Consider the following 17,108-nt stretch of genomic DNA (forward strand, 5'->3'; position numbering starts at 1 on the left):
TGTCCCATTTTGAGGTCTTTTAGTTTTGTAAGCTTTGGTAATAAATTCAGTTTAAAGATAACAAAACAAGCTCTTGAGTAAAACTCGCTCGTTTCTTTAAATAGTCTGCAAAAAAACTAACTGCAAGTTCCTCTGACGGACGTTTTCTTGCATGTCTTGCAGTTGCACTAAACAAAGGTTTATTGCACTCACTAAGGAAGGAATGAAGAGGTTATTTCCTTTTCACAATTTCTCTTTTTTTCAGTCTAATGTGATGCGAGGTCAAAATCTTTTTTGGCTTCACGTTTGCACCAAAATGTACCGTAAAAGCAGGAAGTTAACAGTTTTTTAATGTAAATCTGAAACGAATTCTCATCGAAATATTAATGAAAATCAATCGTCAAAACACTAAAACTTCTGCAGTCTCTGACTTCTGTGATCATGATGTTCTGTAAAAAGGAAGAAATTGATCACGTGCTAGGCAACCATAAAGGTGCACGTGATCACCTTGTGTCAACTGAATGAACTACGGAATAGAATGTTAATCGTTCGTCGTTTTCAGAGTAAAACAACATACTTTTTAGCCAAGAAACTTTCGTCTTTGGTTTTTAACTTTTGTTATATTTAATTGAATATTTACATTTCATCTCTTGGGTCAGGAAGCCTTCTTTGTCGGGGTTCCTGAAAATCGAATCTATTTTGACTTCAGGGTGAACTATTTACGCAATCATGAGATTGAGCGGCCAATCAAATCAGAGTTTGTAATTGAAAATCTATGGCCGTGCTTTCACGAGTTGTTTTTCAGGTCCCTTAGCAAGTGACAACCGAAATTTCCGTGAAAACAGTTCCTTTCCCAACTCGCTTTAAGTTAATCTACTCGGCAGATTTCAATAGAATTATCATTAAATTTAAGCTACCAAACCAGGTAGCTTAAGCGAGTTGGCAACTGCTTTCGGCCAATCACGATGAAGAGTCGCTTGCAGTTATTCAAATCGGAAATACAACAGGCGTGTTGTTTTTTATTGTTGCATTGGCACGTGCTCTCTCCTCATTTAATCCTACGCGTGAAAACGCGTATCATTTTTAAGTCACTTAACGAAGTCTGCAAACAAACCACTTTCAGGAATGTTAAGCGAGACAACGGCTGTCGTGAAAACACGGCCTATGAGATACAAAAACAGACTTGCGAATTATCGCAAATCACAAAGCTGACAATCGCAAAAGCAAGGGAAATGGTTAATAAATAACAAGTTTTTTACTATCTGAACGTTTTTGGGTTAGACTAAAGCGATATATTGTTGAAAAATCTTCGTGTTAAAGGAGCTGTATCACGCAAAATGATGTAATCTCATGGCACTCAAAATTCCCAAAAAGCATGAGTAATGTAAACAATCTTCGCACTAGTAAGTCTTAGCAATAAATTGGATTAATCAGGAACTTAAAGAAATATTGTTGGCTACTCAAATGAACTTTATTTTAACACTATAGTGACGAAACAGATGTTTTTCTGAGGTTAAAAACCTGTCTACCGGCCTATTAATCATTTGTCAGAAAGAAAAAATTCCTGTCATCTTTAGAAAAATTAGGCACGCATTGCGTACGTGTGGTAGTGCAGTAACACAGAGCTTTATTGCATATTGTCAACTGAGCTGCGTTTTGACTTCCAAGAGATTCAAAGTTGTCTTTGCGTAATATGTAGCTCTAATAGTACACGATGTTGTTTTGGTATCGTATATCATTGTAGTGTCATGGTAGATGTCTTGGTAAATAGCCCCCTGAGAAGACATGTGGTTACTAGCAAAATACTAAACCCAGAAAGATTGAAGAAAGTAAAAGGGAATCGAGAAACATTGGCTTCGAGGCTTACATGCTGATCATTTTCAAGTTCTCTCAAAACTTCTTTTCACCACAAATTTAAGCGTGCACCCTGAGCGTCTAACAGGTTTGTAATACAGAGGTTCACTAAACTTAAGCCCTATCCGGCCGGAGGGGTTAGTATCTGGATGGGTGACCTAAAAAGTATACTACTTTGTAACAGCGACATAAGACCGAAAATTCTATTTTAACTCTCAAAAATGCGAACCAAGCAACGTACAAATTGTTAGCTTGCTTTATGCAAAACAAATATTGATGCAAAAGTAAATAAATATTGGTACACAGTTTTTAGGAAGAGCAGAAGGAAGTTTTCAGGACGGTCGTTCGAGAATAAAATATTTTGCCATCAGCAAGAAAATTTACAAAGATCACAATCGCCCAACTCTTGAGGTTGACCATTGTTTCATCAGCGTCACAATTTTTTTGCTGATTTTGGGGTCTCATTTTGTTGAAACTCCCGCTCCAGGGGAATGGAAGAAGAGAGCTCTGGGAACGATCACGAGGCTCAACATTTTCAACTTTCATAATTCATTTTCTGAGTTCAATGGCTCATAGCCACTTTGATTTCAATTCAGCCGTGTAAGGTAGTTAGGCTGTGCCTTAAATTCGATGCATAGAGGATAAGTATTAAAAGTATTGCATTATCAGCTGCCATAGTGAGCTCCGATTAATGTTTTTTTTTGTTAATTTCATGGAAGCGAATAAAGGAGAAACTCTTTGCTTCTTTCAGGCCTTTTCCATTTTGTCTGCGGCCATAGACGAAGATACAAGGAAAAGGCGCATTCTACTGGATCTCTTCAAAGATACAGAAGGCTGCTTGATGAAGATAGATAAGAAATTCCTTAATTTACTGCAAATAGAAGTTCCAAACGTTAAAGAAAACATGGAAAATCACAAATTACGACTGACTCGAAAGGAATACTTTGTGCTTGTGGCAGGTATTTATTTTAATTTGTAGAAAATACCTAACAAAAAAGGTTCATAATTTAGGTAACTTTGCTGTCACCAAGATGCAGTCACGCATCATGTTTCTTCTGTGTTTACACTCATAGGTGAGACAAGTTCTGGAAAAAGCAGTTTGATCAATCTTATTATGGGAGAGGAAATTTTTCCTTATTCTGTCCTCAGTACAACCTCTACCATATGTGAACTTAAGTTTGGAAAACAACGCAAAATTGTGGCCCACTTCATGGACAAAGATCCAGAAACGCGTCTGCCAACAAAAGAAATCCACTTAAAAGACAATCCAGAAAAGGACAGCTACCTTCAGCAAATTTCACCTTATGTTCACATGAAGAGCGAACGCGAGAAGGGCTCAATATACAAGAAGATTGAATTATTTTGGCCTCACAGTCTATTAGAGGTAATGTTTGGTAAAGGCACTCAATTTACAAGCTTACAACCTCTATTGTACTGCTCTGAATTAGTGAAAGTAATGACAAATGTAACCAACACGACCTTCAATGTGATTACTTTCTACACGGAATTAATAACTTGGAACTTTTGTGTTGTAATTTTTTGATATTCTATATTTTAGACAGGAATAGTTATTATTGACAGTCCAGGTGTTGGAGAATCTGAACTTATGGACGAGATCGTCACTCAATACTTGCCTCAAGCCTTTGCCTTCATTTATGTTATTAACAGTCCCTATGCCGAAGGAGTTCAGAAAGATATAGTAAGTAATTATATAAAGCTGTGAAACTATTTCAGAAATATACCACATAAAGTTATCGTGTACTCTGTGCATTCATAAGGTAACTGCTGTTTCAGTACTCGCGGTCACGACGACAGAACTTTATAACGCTATCAGCATTCACGCCCATCGCTTAACGCTGAACAAATCCTTTAAGTTCATTGAGAGATACATAAGGCGTCTATCTTCTGTTCGAATCACAGTTGTCCACAACAGCAGGCACGATGTGCCATGCCTATATTCACCCCCTCCCCCTCCATCCCCTCTAAAAAACAAAAGCAAAAAAGCAAATGGGTATTATACGCCTAGGATGTTAACAGACCACAAGACATTAACATTCTGCATTATCTGAAGAACATGAAGGTTCACACACGCCGAAGATTCCATAAGAAGAAAATTAAAAAGATACTTCATAAACTCCATAATAATTCATGACATAAACAGACAATAAATAATGCCTATTTTGGTCAGGTGGATGAGTCTTGATACACAATGAAACACCAGATGAAAACACGCCGTGTTTTGATATCAAAATTACAATACCAAATCCTAAAATAATTGTATACTGCTGTTTATTGTCATTGCCTTACTACTGTACTGATCGCTTTTTCATTACTCTTTCTTATAATGCCTCTTTCGACCGCATACGATACCATACAACTTTCGTGGAGGATACCGGCCGCCCTTCTTATTTGCCACTTCTTGGATAAATTTAGCGAGCCAGAAGTTCAATAATAGAACATCAATGTTCTCAACATTATCCTCGACATATCACACGAGATGAAGTCGCTTCCAACTTTCAAATCCGGAAATTTAAATGTTCTCGTCCTTTGCCATTCTCGAAAAATTTCCACTGCCCACTTATCTTTGTACTTCGTGCTCTTTGGTCTAGCTTCACTGACTAAAGCATTCTCTTCTTCGACTCATCTTGGAAATCTAAAACGGGACTGTACTTGCATCCATCCCTCAAAAGCACATGCGAAAATGAATTCCAAAAAAAAGTCAGCATTAGGCCAACTTTGCATAATTTACATACTAATTTTGAAAACAATACAATACAATCATGAATAAAAAAAATACAACAATAGTTGCTTTGAGAAGCCATATCAAAAAATCGTGCTTCGAGTTTCATCAGGGGTTCCAAACACCTCGAAACAATAAAAGCACTCGGCCGAAGCGGCCTAGTGCTTTCATCTGCTTCTCGGTGTTTGGAACCCCTGATAAAACCCTCGCACTCGTTGTTGATATATTACTTCAAAAACTCATTAAAAATTCACGAGTCTAACAGCCTATCAAAACATCGATAAAACGTCACGTGTATGAACCTTTATGCCTGGTAATCTATGATCATTCTGAAAAGCCCGGTGGCGGTTTTGATTCAGTGCCAGGGAAGTGCGGGGCTGAATATGCAAACAATGCAATAGGCAATTTTACAGTTGTTTGATCAGCGACCTAGCCTATAAATGGCTGCGAGGCTGCCGGTGACCTTGTATTGATACAGCGCCCACTGCTTTTATCGTGTGAATTGTGTTGTTGTAATTCTAATTAGTCCATATTAACATTACAAAAGCACGAAGGCTTGTATCAAATTAGAGTCACCGACAGCCTCGCTTCCATTCTTTAGGCCTGGTAACTTAGCTACAACTGCAAAATGGTCTATTATCGCTTATTCTCAAATGAAACGATCTTTAAAAAGGTCTCTATAGTCTCCTTTGCAGCCGCCCTTCGGGATGTTACGTAACGCTCTCCCCTTCTTCAACCATTGACTGCAACAAACAAAGTGACTGAAGGAAGAAAATGCTTTTAAAATTACCATATTGCTTATAAGGTCCACTTGCTTTTCTTGTATGCTAATATTGTTCAGACTCCCTGGAATGTTTTGAAGCCGTTCAAAAAACTCGCAGCACGTGTTTTATCGGGCCTAAAAACACTCGACTACGCTTTGTGTTTTTAAACCCGATAATACACTGCTGTTCGTTTTTTAAACATTACGCAAAAAATTCCTAAACATCTGATCTTGAACGAAGACAATGTTGTGGATCCTCGCGAACTTCTTCGACAAGGATTCTGTAGAATGCCATTTTTTAGCTGGCAAAAATTTCTTGGGGTTCCTCAAGGAAGTTGGAATTATTTGTGTTACCACTGACGGGCTGTGGAAAGACAAAAGTTTGACTAGGGAACCTGTTAACGTGACAATATATTTAATTGCAGTTTCAAAAATTGCTGGAAAATGTTAGGAATGTATATCTTGAGGGAAAGGGCCAATTGCCGTCAAAGTGTGCTCTTTTCGTTTGCAACAAATGGGACCAGGTAACTGTCAAAGAGGCAGAAAAGACCAAGACCCACATAGTCAAGAATCTGAAAAGATGCTGGCCCGGCCTTGATCCTGCATCACAGATCATCTGCATGTCAACATTAAATGCTACCAAAGGACAAAACGTGGGGATCGTTACAAATGATTTTTCTTCCTTGATGGAAGGAATTAAATCTATGGTACTAAAAGGCACTCAATGTCGGCTGGAAATCCACTGGAGGTAGGTAACGTACGTAACCTACATGTCTCTAAGTCAAATCTTGCATTGTAAAGTTGAGATTCAATCATGCACTCATAGGGTTCCGTAGATCTAGAGGTTGCTCCCCGAGAAACCGTCTACCAGTTGTTTCTCAATTTAAAAAAAAAAAAAAACATTTCGATGAAATTCCTCTTTTGCTGTTCTAAACCCGGCTGCCACTCACTCGGAACTTATTCAGCCTATAATGTATAACAAGAAAAGTAAAGAACCTGCTGAAAGCCTTTGAGCCTTTCAGCATAGACCTTTTCTGATTAACAGTCGAACTACCCTCTTTTCATTGACAAATTAGGTGCCGCTCTCGAAATTTTGTTGCAGGTGGTTAGACGTTCTTCTTTCTCGAATAATTTTGCAAGCCAAAGCATTTCTATCAAACAAACGAGAGGTCTTCTTTAACATTACGGGAAAGATTTTCAAACGCTTGGTGGATATTGATCAATTGCAGTCTCAAGTAATGAAAGAACTTGAACGAGACTTCAATACTCGCGTTGATGGTGCAATAACGGAGCTCTCCAAATATCTGTCTACGGAAGAAGTGAAGAAGCGCTTTACCTCGTGGACCCCGGACGACGCCCCGAAAGCAGAAAGTACCTTGGAAGCGACCCAAACCCAAATCAGGAAAGTGCTTGAAGCACGGATTCGAGACATCATTGAGCAATGGGAAGAGAATAAACAGGTTTTCTCAAATGCTAGAAACTTCCTTTTAAAACAATCTCAGGAGCACTACAATTTTGTTGAGGAGCAGTTGCGGAATCTTCACAATGATGTTGTTGACAACGTAGGTGGCACTCAAAAAAGTTCCAAAAAAAGTGGCCTTACAGTCGGCGCGAAGTTCGCGATTGGAGTTACAAGTCCAATCTGGGTTCCCCTTGGTCTGGTTGCCCTGATAATTGGTGCTCCTGTTTTGGGTATTATAGCTACCAAAGAAAAGTTGGAAGATAGAAGAACAATGAAGACCTACGAAAAATTCAAGTGCGCTTGCATGGCGGAAGTATCGGCAGAATATCTCGATGACATCAATAATGACTGTACTCTTCGGCCATTCGTCAAAGAACAACTGCAAGAAGCCGAACTCTCTCTTCAGAATACCAAAGTCCGCATTTCAGAGCTGATCCGAGTTGACAAAATGTTATATGAACAACTCTACCTTGAAACCCGAGGGAAAAAGGAGATAATTAAACTCTACAGGCCAATACTGGACGACGCTACTGAGTTTCGAGGTAAGCTTGCAGTATTCGGATTCAAGGACGTCTTTGGCGAAGATGTCAATGAGAAAACGTTGGATTGGAAAGAGGACGCATCCCATCTCCTTGGCAGTGGTGCATTTGGACTCGTGTACAAAGGAACTATGACCAAAGATCAACACGCCCGTCCCGTTGCGCTGAAGGTGTACAGAGAGGCACTTAAGCCCACGAATGCCTGTGAAATCATGGAAGAGGTTGAACTTTTGAGGTGAGCGATAGAAATATATGTTGTCGTTCAAATCCGGTCTCATATTGAATGCGTTTTTACCTAGGTTAAATTGGTGATTCTTATTTTACCTAGGTCGCATACGCACCCTAGATAGTTTAAAACAGCTATCTACCCCCCCCCCCCCCCAAAAAAAAAAAATAAAAAATAAAAAAACCGGAAAACACCTATACCTTCCGTCAAGGTCTGTCTTACGCATCTCAACACATCTTCTTAATGTTTCGTATCATCTTATCGATTTCTGTATTCATACACTTATTTATTCAATCTCAACATTACAATAAAGTAAGGGAACAAAGAAATGTCATATGCACTTACTGGTACTGGAACTCGGACACTCCAGATCTATAGTCTTGTGTCTTCAGCACTACATACGCTACAACGACGAACATGCTCAATCCAACACAGTTCTTTTCGTTATTTACTTTAAAATAGTAAGTCAATTGATATCCATGAATGATAACGAAAGCTAATCCTAACATGACCCTAGTTTTCTCTATGATTAATTTAGGCTCCAAAAAAGTTTCTTCAATGCATCCTAGTGTGTATTCAATCAAGGCAAAATTAAAGATCACCAATTTTACCTAATTGTAGGTGAAAACGGATTCAACCTGAGAACGGATTTTACCTGCGACATCTATCTCAAGGCATACTTTTTTCCCTTTCTTAAAATTATTCTTCATGAAAGGTTGAGTAGTGAAATTTATGAAGCAAAGCGGAAAATTTGAACAACAGCTTGAAACGTTGCATTCTTGTGACGCGTTTTTTTTTTTTTTTTTTTTTTTACGTAAGGTCAATAACTCGTACAGTACTGAATTCAACTGACAAACCTGAGGTCGACGGTGCGCTCATTTTACTCCCCCCTCTCCATCAGTGCTCCGTTTTACGGGTATTTAACGCTACTTAAGCTACACTGAAAGGAAAGAAGTGGAAACAAGAATGTGACATCCAGGAATCGTACTCAGGACCTCTTGCACCAAGGCCGCGCACTGACCTACTGTGCGTCTGTTACGAGTTCGAATGTTTTGAGGAAAGGTAGCTTGCAAACTAAACTAAACGCAGGGTTGTCGGAACAACAACAAGAAGATTTATTCCAAAAATGAACGTAGTTTCCACGAAGTAAACTCTAAATAACACGTACTCGACAAACTTACACGGCCTCCGCCAACTTGAATAAGCACTGCTTATGTCACACTTGATTAAACACGGCCAACGCCAAATCTCTTCGCTTGTGAAAAACTAGTTAGAAAAACATACAAAAATTTGGTTTTATCAACGGAGTTGATAATGTAAATTGGCCACCGTACAGAGATTCTAAAGGCTGACGTTTCGAGCGTTAGCCCTTCGTCAGAGCGAATCGAGGGATTATGGGTTACGTGTAGTTTTTATAGTAGAGTAGGAGCTACGCTATTGGTGGTAACATGGCAACGTGAAAAATAGGAATATATTAGTTAAATGAAAAGCGTTCGTTAATACCGTGAGGATTAAGGGTGCCGATTTGAAAGATGAATTTTTGTTCCAGATTCTTGCGGCTTTCCGTCGTACCTAGATGTAGGGAAAGGCCGCAGATAGCCATGTGTTTTTTGGAGTGGTTAGGCAGATTAAAATGGCGAGCGACTGGCTTGGATGCATCCTTGTCATTCTTCTCAACATCGCGAAGGTGTTCGCGGAATCGGTCACCTAGTCGTCTACCTGTCTCACCAATGTATAATTTATTGCATAACGTGCAGGTTATGCAATAAATGACATTTGCGGAGGTACATGTGAAACGATCGGTGATCTTAACAGATCGCTTAGGTCCCGATATCTTGCTAGTGTTAACAATGAAAAGACAAGTTTTGCATCGTGAGCGAGCGCATTTGAAAGTGCCGGGTTGCTCGTTAGTTTTGAGCGCGCTTCTAACTAAAAAGTTGCCTACGTTTTTGTCGCGTTTGAATGAAATAAGTGGAGGTTGCGAAAAGATTCTACCAGTCTCGGGATCATTTTGGAGTAATTTAAAATTACTAAGAATGATGCTTTTGACTGCGTGATTATGAGGATGGAAAGTGAGGGTTAATGGAATTCTGTCATTCTTATCTTTTTGTGACGTTTGTAGTGATGACTGTCGATCAAATTGTTGGGCGCGATGATGGCCCGCTTTGACCACAGAGACAGGATAGCCACGTTTTTCGAAGAACTGGCACATCTCCTCTGATTTGCTGGAAAAATCGGAGTCATCACTACATAGACGTCGAAGTCTAAGAAATTGAGAATAAGGGATGGAGTTCTTGACATGTGATGGATGTGACGATGAATACAACAAATAACTGTGTGAATCAGTAGGTTTGTAGTGCACACTAGTACATAGCACGTTGCCTCTAATAGAAACTTTGATATCTAGAAAAGCCAATGAAGTTTCCGAAATTTCCCAGGTATATTTAAGAGCCGGATGAAAAGAGTTGACGGAGGTTATAAATTGATCGAGTTCTTCTCTGCTGGATGAAATAGCGCCGATGCAGTCGTCGATGTAACGGCCGTAGAGTTCAGGTTTGGGGCCGTTGTACTGGAAATTTCGGAAACTTCATTGGCTTTTCTAGATATCAAAGTTTCTATTAGAGGCAACGTGCTATGTACTAGTGTGCACTACAAACCTACTGATTCACACAGTTATTTGTTGTATTCATCGTCACATCCATCACATGTCAAGAACTCCATCCCTTATTCTCAATTTCTTAGACTTCGACGTCTATGTAGTGATGACTCCGATTTTTCCAGCAAATCAGAGGAGATGTGCCAGTTCTTCGAAAAACGTGGCTATCCTGTCTCTGTGGTCAAAGCGGGCCATCATCGCGCCCAACAATTTGATCGACAGTCATCACTACAAACGTCACAAAAAGATAAGAATGACAGAATTCCATTCACCCTCACTTTCCATCCTCATAATCACGCAGTCAAAAGCATCATTCTTAGTAATTTTAAATTACTCCAAAATGATCCCGAGACTGGTAGAATCTTTTCGCAACCTCCACTTATTTCATTCAAACGCGACAAAAACGTAGGCAACTTTTTAGTTAGAAGCGCGCTCAAAACTAACGAGCAACCCGGCACTTTCAAATGCGCTCGCTCACGATGCAAAACTTGTCTTTTCATTGTTAACACTAGCAAGATATCGGGACCTAAGCGATCTGTTAAGATCACCGATCGTTTCACATGTACCTCCGCAAATGTCATTTATTGCATAACCTGCACGTTATGCAATAAATTATACATTGGTGAGACAGGTAGACGACTAGGTGACCGATTCCGCGAACACCTTCGCGATGTTGAGAAGAATGACAAGGATGCATCCAAGCCAGTCGCTCGCCATTTTAATCTGCCTAACCACTCCAAAAAACACATGGCTATCTGCGGCCTTTCCCTACATCTAGGTACGACGGAAAGCCGCAAGAATCTGGAACAAAAATTCATCTTTCAAATCGGCACCCTTAATCCTCACGGTATTAACGAACGCTTTTCATTTAACTAATATATTCCTATTTTTCACGTTGCCATGTTACCACCAATAGCGTAGCTCCTACTCTACTATAAAAACTACACGTAACCCATAATCCCTCGATTCGCTCTGACGAAGGGCTAACGCTCGAAACGTCAGCCTTTAGAATCTCTGTACGGTGGCCAATTTACATTATCAACTCCGTTGATAAAACCAAATTTTTGTATACTACTTCCCCACCGACGCAGCACCACAGTTTCTTTAGAAACTACCCCTTCATTCATTAGTTAGAAAAACACTCCGCTTGGACTCGTCTACTTATATACTCTGACAATAAATTTCTAGAACTTTCTAAAATAGTAATGAATCTAATTATAGAAAGATTACAAAACACACCAATTTAGAAACGCTTACGCATGAATCTAGAAATAAACAAACTCGTAACTATCGCGAAGCCTCTAGAAAGTAACGCTTGTCACGCAACACTATTTTTCGTAACAGCGTCAATTAATCTACGACATAGTCATTCACAGCTAAAGGTATTTTTAACGCCTGATATACCTTGATAAGCCTTCGGATTAATTTTTTTCTTTGCATCAGAAAATTGAGACACCCCTACATTGTAAAGTTTTATGGAACCTCGCTACTGAATGACGACGGCAAAACGAGGGTGATTTTAGTCATGGAAAAGTGCGAGCAGAACTTGAGGAGTCGACTTCATGAGAAACCACAAAGTTGTCCAGGGAAAGCTAGAAATCCTGGTGTCTTTAGAGAAGTTTGTCAATGGGTGATACAGATTACCGATGCACTGGATTACATACACAAACAAGGAATTATCCACAGAGATCTCAAGCTGGGAAACATCTTGGTATGCAAAATTGCGTTCTTTAAAATTGCAAAGAGTCAGTACATCGTTTTTGCGGAATATCAATAACAAAGAGTATAACCTTAGAGAAATATTAAACTGAATGCTGGACCACAGTTCAGGGACGGGGAGACAGAGACAGTGATCAAAGACAAAATACGGGTGACATTATAGAGTATTTTCACGTGACGTCACGGCGTCCATATTGGTCTCCCTAAACAAAGGAACGCCGGCCATGTCGGTGTAACCAACTAATAATCCTCTGGGAATTGAGCTCTATTATCATGCAAACGTTTTCTTTTGTTTCGGTGGAAAAACAAAGTTACTGATCTCGTGAGTGGAAACACTCTATACAAAACGCACAATCCTCTTCCATCAGTACTGAAAAAAGGAATAAAATTACTGTTATTTAATTCCTTCTAGAAAATTGTTGCCAGAAAAGCCTCTAATTTTAGTTGAGCGAGGTAAGGTGTGAACAGATGTTGGAAAAAAAAGGGAAGCTTGTGACCAAACTGACGAATCCGCAAAAAAGGGCTACTTTCTCGCATTGAATAATATCGGTTACATTAAGAATGTAACGAAAACCCTTGAGACAATAGATTCTCTGTCAATCAGCACCAATAGGCCACTTTCAAAAATACCATAATATTATTGTTTGTTTGCCCTCCAAAAGTTTGCATAAGCATTGTTTCCAGTTTCTCATGGGACTTACAATGGTCCCAAGAGAAAACAAAAACAATGCTTATGCAAACTTTTGGAGTATTATGGCATTTTTGAAAGTGGCCTATAGCGGTTTTCTCGTGACGTCACCCATTGTTATTAATATGCCAACCAGAACCTAATAGGCTGTGGAAACAATGACTTCTTTTGTTCCGTGGTTGACAAATTTGAATGTCAAAAGAATGTGACCTCAAGAAATATCGCGATTGTACTGACTAGTCAAAAAAAATCATAGGAAAGGTCAAAGTAAAACGCGAGCCGATAAAGTTCTTGTAAAGTGTTGAACATGGTAAATTCTCTACATCGGTTTATCTCTACCTTTCATTTTTAATCAAGCTATCGCAAGATAATACAGTAAGGGTCACTGACGTTGGTGCATCCAAACCCGCCATTGACATCACCGGCACTTATGCGGGAACGCCTGTTTACATGGCACCCGAGGTGTTTAATTCAGAGATCTACGAAGTCAGCGCAGACATCTACAGCTTGGGCATTATGCTGTGGGAGATGTGGTATGGACAACAAGCTTTTGGTGATGTCAGGTTCACTTTGAAAGATTTCTTTAATCACGTGGACAACGACCTTCGTCCAGCGCATAACGAGACCTGCATCAACCCACCTAATACCTGGGAGAAGCTCATGAAAGAATGCTGGGCGACAGATCCAGCAAAACGACCCTCCGCGGGGAAATGCAGACAGGTTATAACTGACTTGTGCAAGGAAACCATTGTGATGCCATTGCCTTATCATTTTTAACGAATAATTATAGAAAGGACACTAGCTGGTTAAGAATTGTCTTAAATGTGTGTCTTTTCCATGCGATAGCGAAAATCGTACTCAGTACTCGACAACTTATGCATAAAAATAAGTAGTGAAAACAGGAAGTGACAGAAAAGGGGAAGCCGAGAGCAAAGATAACCGCAAAAGCTTACATAATCGTTTTCAATGCGATCGGAATTTTAAGCAAATCACGGTTTAATTAACGGATGAGAAAGTGCTTCCCTTTGTAAGTTACTGCCGCAAATTTGTTAGACTTTCAAGTCTTCTCGGATAAGGACAATAAACCGAAGGCTCTGTCTCACGATCCTTGTTCATAAACTCTGTCAGTGAGAACTTACGTTAAAGATCCCACACACTACTTGATAACAACAGAGCAAGGTGTTGTATTCTGGCCTGAATGTGTTCCTAATCAGCGCCATAAGGCGCAAGAACACCTAGACACATAGATAAAGATTGTGATTGATTGATTTTTCGCCTTGCTATCTGTTCTCGGTTTTCTCGGTTTTTCTGACGTCCTGAATGGTTGACAAGAAACTCTACACCAAAAGGCAATAGCCGTGATGGCTTTCACTGGGATTTCGGAGAAACTTTTCACTATCTATTGAAGTGTTATTGCAACTACACACTGTTCTAGATCTACTGGTTGAGGCAGTTTTCTTCCATATAAATGGCTCCTAATTTCATTACTCACATTTAAATTCTTGGTTGGGGTAAATTTGGATACCTTGAAGGGACGCCATGTTTGTATCGAATCCTTCAAAAACGCCTCATAGTGCAACTCAAAAGAATTGCGATCCAAACCAACCTCTTTTCCAGGACCTCTCTCTCGAACTCGCTGACCCCTTTTTTTGATTGCACAAAAGCGAATAGTAAGCCAAGATGAAAGTCTCTGCAAAGTTTTAAAAAAAATCTGTGGAGCGGATTTAGAGCTACCTTAAATTTTCAAGTATTTAAGGTGGCTCTGAATCCGCCACACATTTTTTTAAACTTTGAAGATAGTTTCATTCTGACATGTTATCATTTCAGAAATAAAAAATGGGGCTCACCGAGTTCGTTTTTGAGATATAAGGGTCTTTTATATCCCACTGGGTTGTAAACATTGAAGAACATTAAAGGGTTTTGACACGGGCCTACGGTTTATTATAGTCATTATCCTTATTAATTTTTTGTTTCTTTAGAGATTGGTTGCATACATTGTTGCTAGTAACGAAAACGCTGAGGGTTTTGACACGGGCCTACGGTTTATTATAGTCGTTATCCTTATTAATTTTTTGTTTCTTTAGAGATTGGTTGCATACATTGTTGCTAGTAACGAAAACGCTGATCGAGGATTTCCTATAAAGAGAATCTGGATTGGGGCATTGGTATTTCCGCTTTGCTATGTCTCAGCGATTCAGAGTAAAATTTATCATAATTTTACTTGAAATTACTCAGCAATGAGGCGTTAAAACTGGACCGAATAGTTTGTCTGGTAGAGCCCTTATCTACCCTCAGAAAACCTCATTCTTTTAATTAGTAAGAGCTATCAGTATGACGGCGAGGCGACGATCAGAATGTATCTTCTCCAAAGGCTTTTACACAGGTTTAATTTAGTCTCGTTATTCTTTATAGTGAATGGTAAATAGGTGCAAGTGGGAATCGTACAGCTGTCCTGGTACAATACTTTTTCCACGTGCGTTTGACAGCTTATGTAGCAGGCGGAGCCTTCAGCCCGCCCCCTTTTTGTATAGTGCTTTATTTTGACTCTGTTATGTAACATTCTTCAAACATTTTTTTCTGGAAAAGTCTTGATGTAGAATTTGCTTTTGGCTCTGGTATTATGTTCTTTATAGTTTTTATATTTTTGATTCTGTGTGGTTAACGAAACCTAAGTTAAAATCTAAGTGAAAGAATTTTGAGCGAGCAGCTTCCTCGAAGAAAAGTATACTTATGTAGGTACTGCGCAAGCTTATTTCGCTTGGCAGGTGTTACTTGACGCATTGTTGACGTAGGCTTGACAGGTCGACTCTAGTTGGTATAAGAATGCTGTAATTGTAACAGAAAAAGTAGTTGTAGTTCAGTTTTTGTACGGTTCTTGAGTTGTGCAGTAGCAGAGCAGTCAAGTTGTTGTTACGGTTGCTCGTCAGACGAATAAAAGAACCCATTGCCAAAGAGTCACTTCTCTCCCCCGAAACGTCCTTCAACACCGTATCTAAAACTCCTGAATTTCCACAAGCAACGCAAGCATAAGGAAAAGTGACATACGTAAGATATGAATGTTAATTCTCCTTACTGACTGCCATACATTACTTTTTATGTCAGTTATGAGAATTTGAATATAATGATCTAAGCAAAAAACCCAGGCGAAAAAATTTCTTTATTCTCTCTACCAGTCTGCATAACAATGTATTTAGCTTGTAAGGAGAAAATTTATATCAATCACTCTTGGGAATCAAACGATCTGATAAAGGGCAATGATCAACGACAATTTAATGCGCATGCCTACGTTGCTCACGCATGCGTCGTCGTCATTGAACAGCAACCTGAAAATAGTTAACTGCCTTTTGGTCAAAGAAACAAATGAAAACCGACAACAGAAACACGAAGATATTGAATTAGTGTAGGCGAAGGTTGAGCTCGTTGTTTTAGGTAAATTCGTTTGATTTTTCCCAGCATTGTAAGATCCTCTCCCTCGAAATGTTGCAGTTTATACCACCTTCTTGACCAACAAGTCTCTTAATGGTTTCGCCTTTTATTAAGCTTAAAGTCCCTTTCATCGTGGCTCCTCTTCCCCGATATTGCTGACTATTCGGGGAAGTATCTTACCCCCTGCGGCTCCAATTGCTTCAATTCGGTAGTCGCCAGTGAACGGAACTGTCCAGCGCTGTATACCGCTGACCACTGTAACTTGACCGACGTGGTCTTTGCGTCTGTAATAACTGCCAATTGAAGTTAGACCCAGTCTCCCACTTGCACCAAGAGTAGTAAACACCGCCTTAAATCCTAAATAATTGAAGGAAATGAGTATTACAGAAAGCCAATTCCTCCTCTCTCCTCCTCAGCCCAATCCTCGCTCTCTGGTCAGTAGGGAGTTAAAGGAACGATGACTTCTAAGGCACTCTAAACGAGACTTCAAAAGATAACTGCGATAACTCGATTTTGCGGTTGCTCCATCTTGTTCACCTTTTACAATAAGGGAAAAGTTTCCTTGAAAGCTCACTATTGTATGATGACGTTGTCGTCAAATCCTTAAAGAGGGCAAACGGCGTCAACATTTGCTTCAACATCCGTTCGATTTTGTTGAACGATGTTGAACGATGTTGACTGTTGGGGATGGGCAAAGAGTTTCAACACATCGTCATCAACATTTAATTCAACAAGCTTCACAAGAGGCCTGGTATTCAGTCTTAGGCTGCAGCCGCGGTTATTACTATGGATACGGACATGCATACGTCACGAAGAGACTAATTAGCGCGCACGCTTATACCCAACACTGTTGAAAGAGACACAAGAGCCTCGGATCTTATGTCTACGAGTGACCCGAGACTCTGGGAAACTCCATATAGGAGAACATGCGCCGTAAAGTTCTTAGAGCCAAAAATTGGCTATTTGAACCTTACGGCGCCTGCTTACTCCTCGTGCTAACATGTATGTACCAATCAGAGATGTTTTTCATTGTTCTTCACGAAAACGAACGAGAAG

The 17,108-nt window shown here is 39.6% G+C and overlaps 1 protein-coding gene across 1 annotated transcript in view; it reads left to right on the plus strand.

Annotated features, from left to right (window-relative positions):
* The window catches only part of LOC138032481 (uncharacterized), a 30,790-nt gene extending 15,212 nt beyond the window's left edge, over positions 1-15,578 (plus strand). The window contains exons 3-9 of the mRNA XM_068880184.1: positions 2,585-2,792; positions 2,907-3,217; positions 3,392-3,532; positions 5,762-6,084; positions 6,439-7,572; positions 11,663-11,930; positions 12,984-15,578. Of these exons, the coding sequence (XP_068736285.1) occupies positions 2,585-2,792; positions 2,907-3,217; positions 3,392-3,532; positions 5,762-6,084; positions 6,439-7,572; positions 11,663-11,930; positions 12,984-13,403 (2,805 nt within the window). The 3' untranslated portion in view covers positions 13,404-15,578. The remainder of the gene's footprint in view (positions 1-2,584; positions 2,793-2,906; positions 3,218-3,391; positions 3,533-5,761; positions 6,085-6,438; positions 7,573-11,662; positions 11,931-12,983) is intronic.
* The last annotated feature ends 1,530 nt before the right edge of the window (positions 15,579-17,108 follow it).

The sequence above is a fragment of the Montipora capricornis genome, chromosome 14 (assembly GCF_036669925.1).
Source record: "Montipora capricornis isolate CH-2021 chromosome 14, ASM3666992v2, whole genome shotgun sequence".
NCBI lineage: Eukaryota > Metazoa > Cnidaria > Anthozoa > Scleractinia > Acroporidae > Montipora > Montipora capricornis.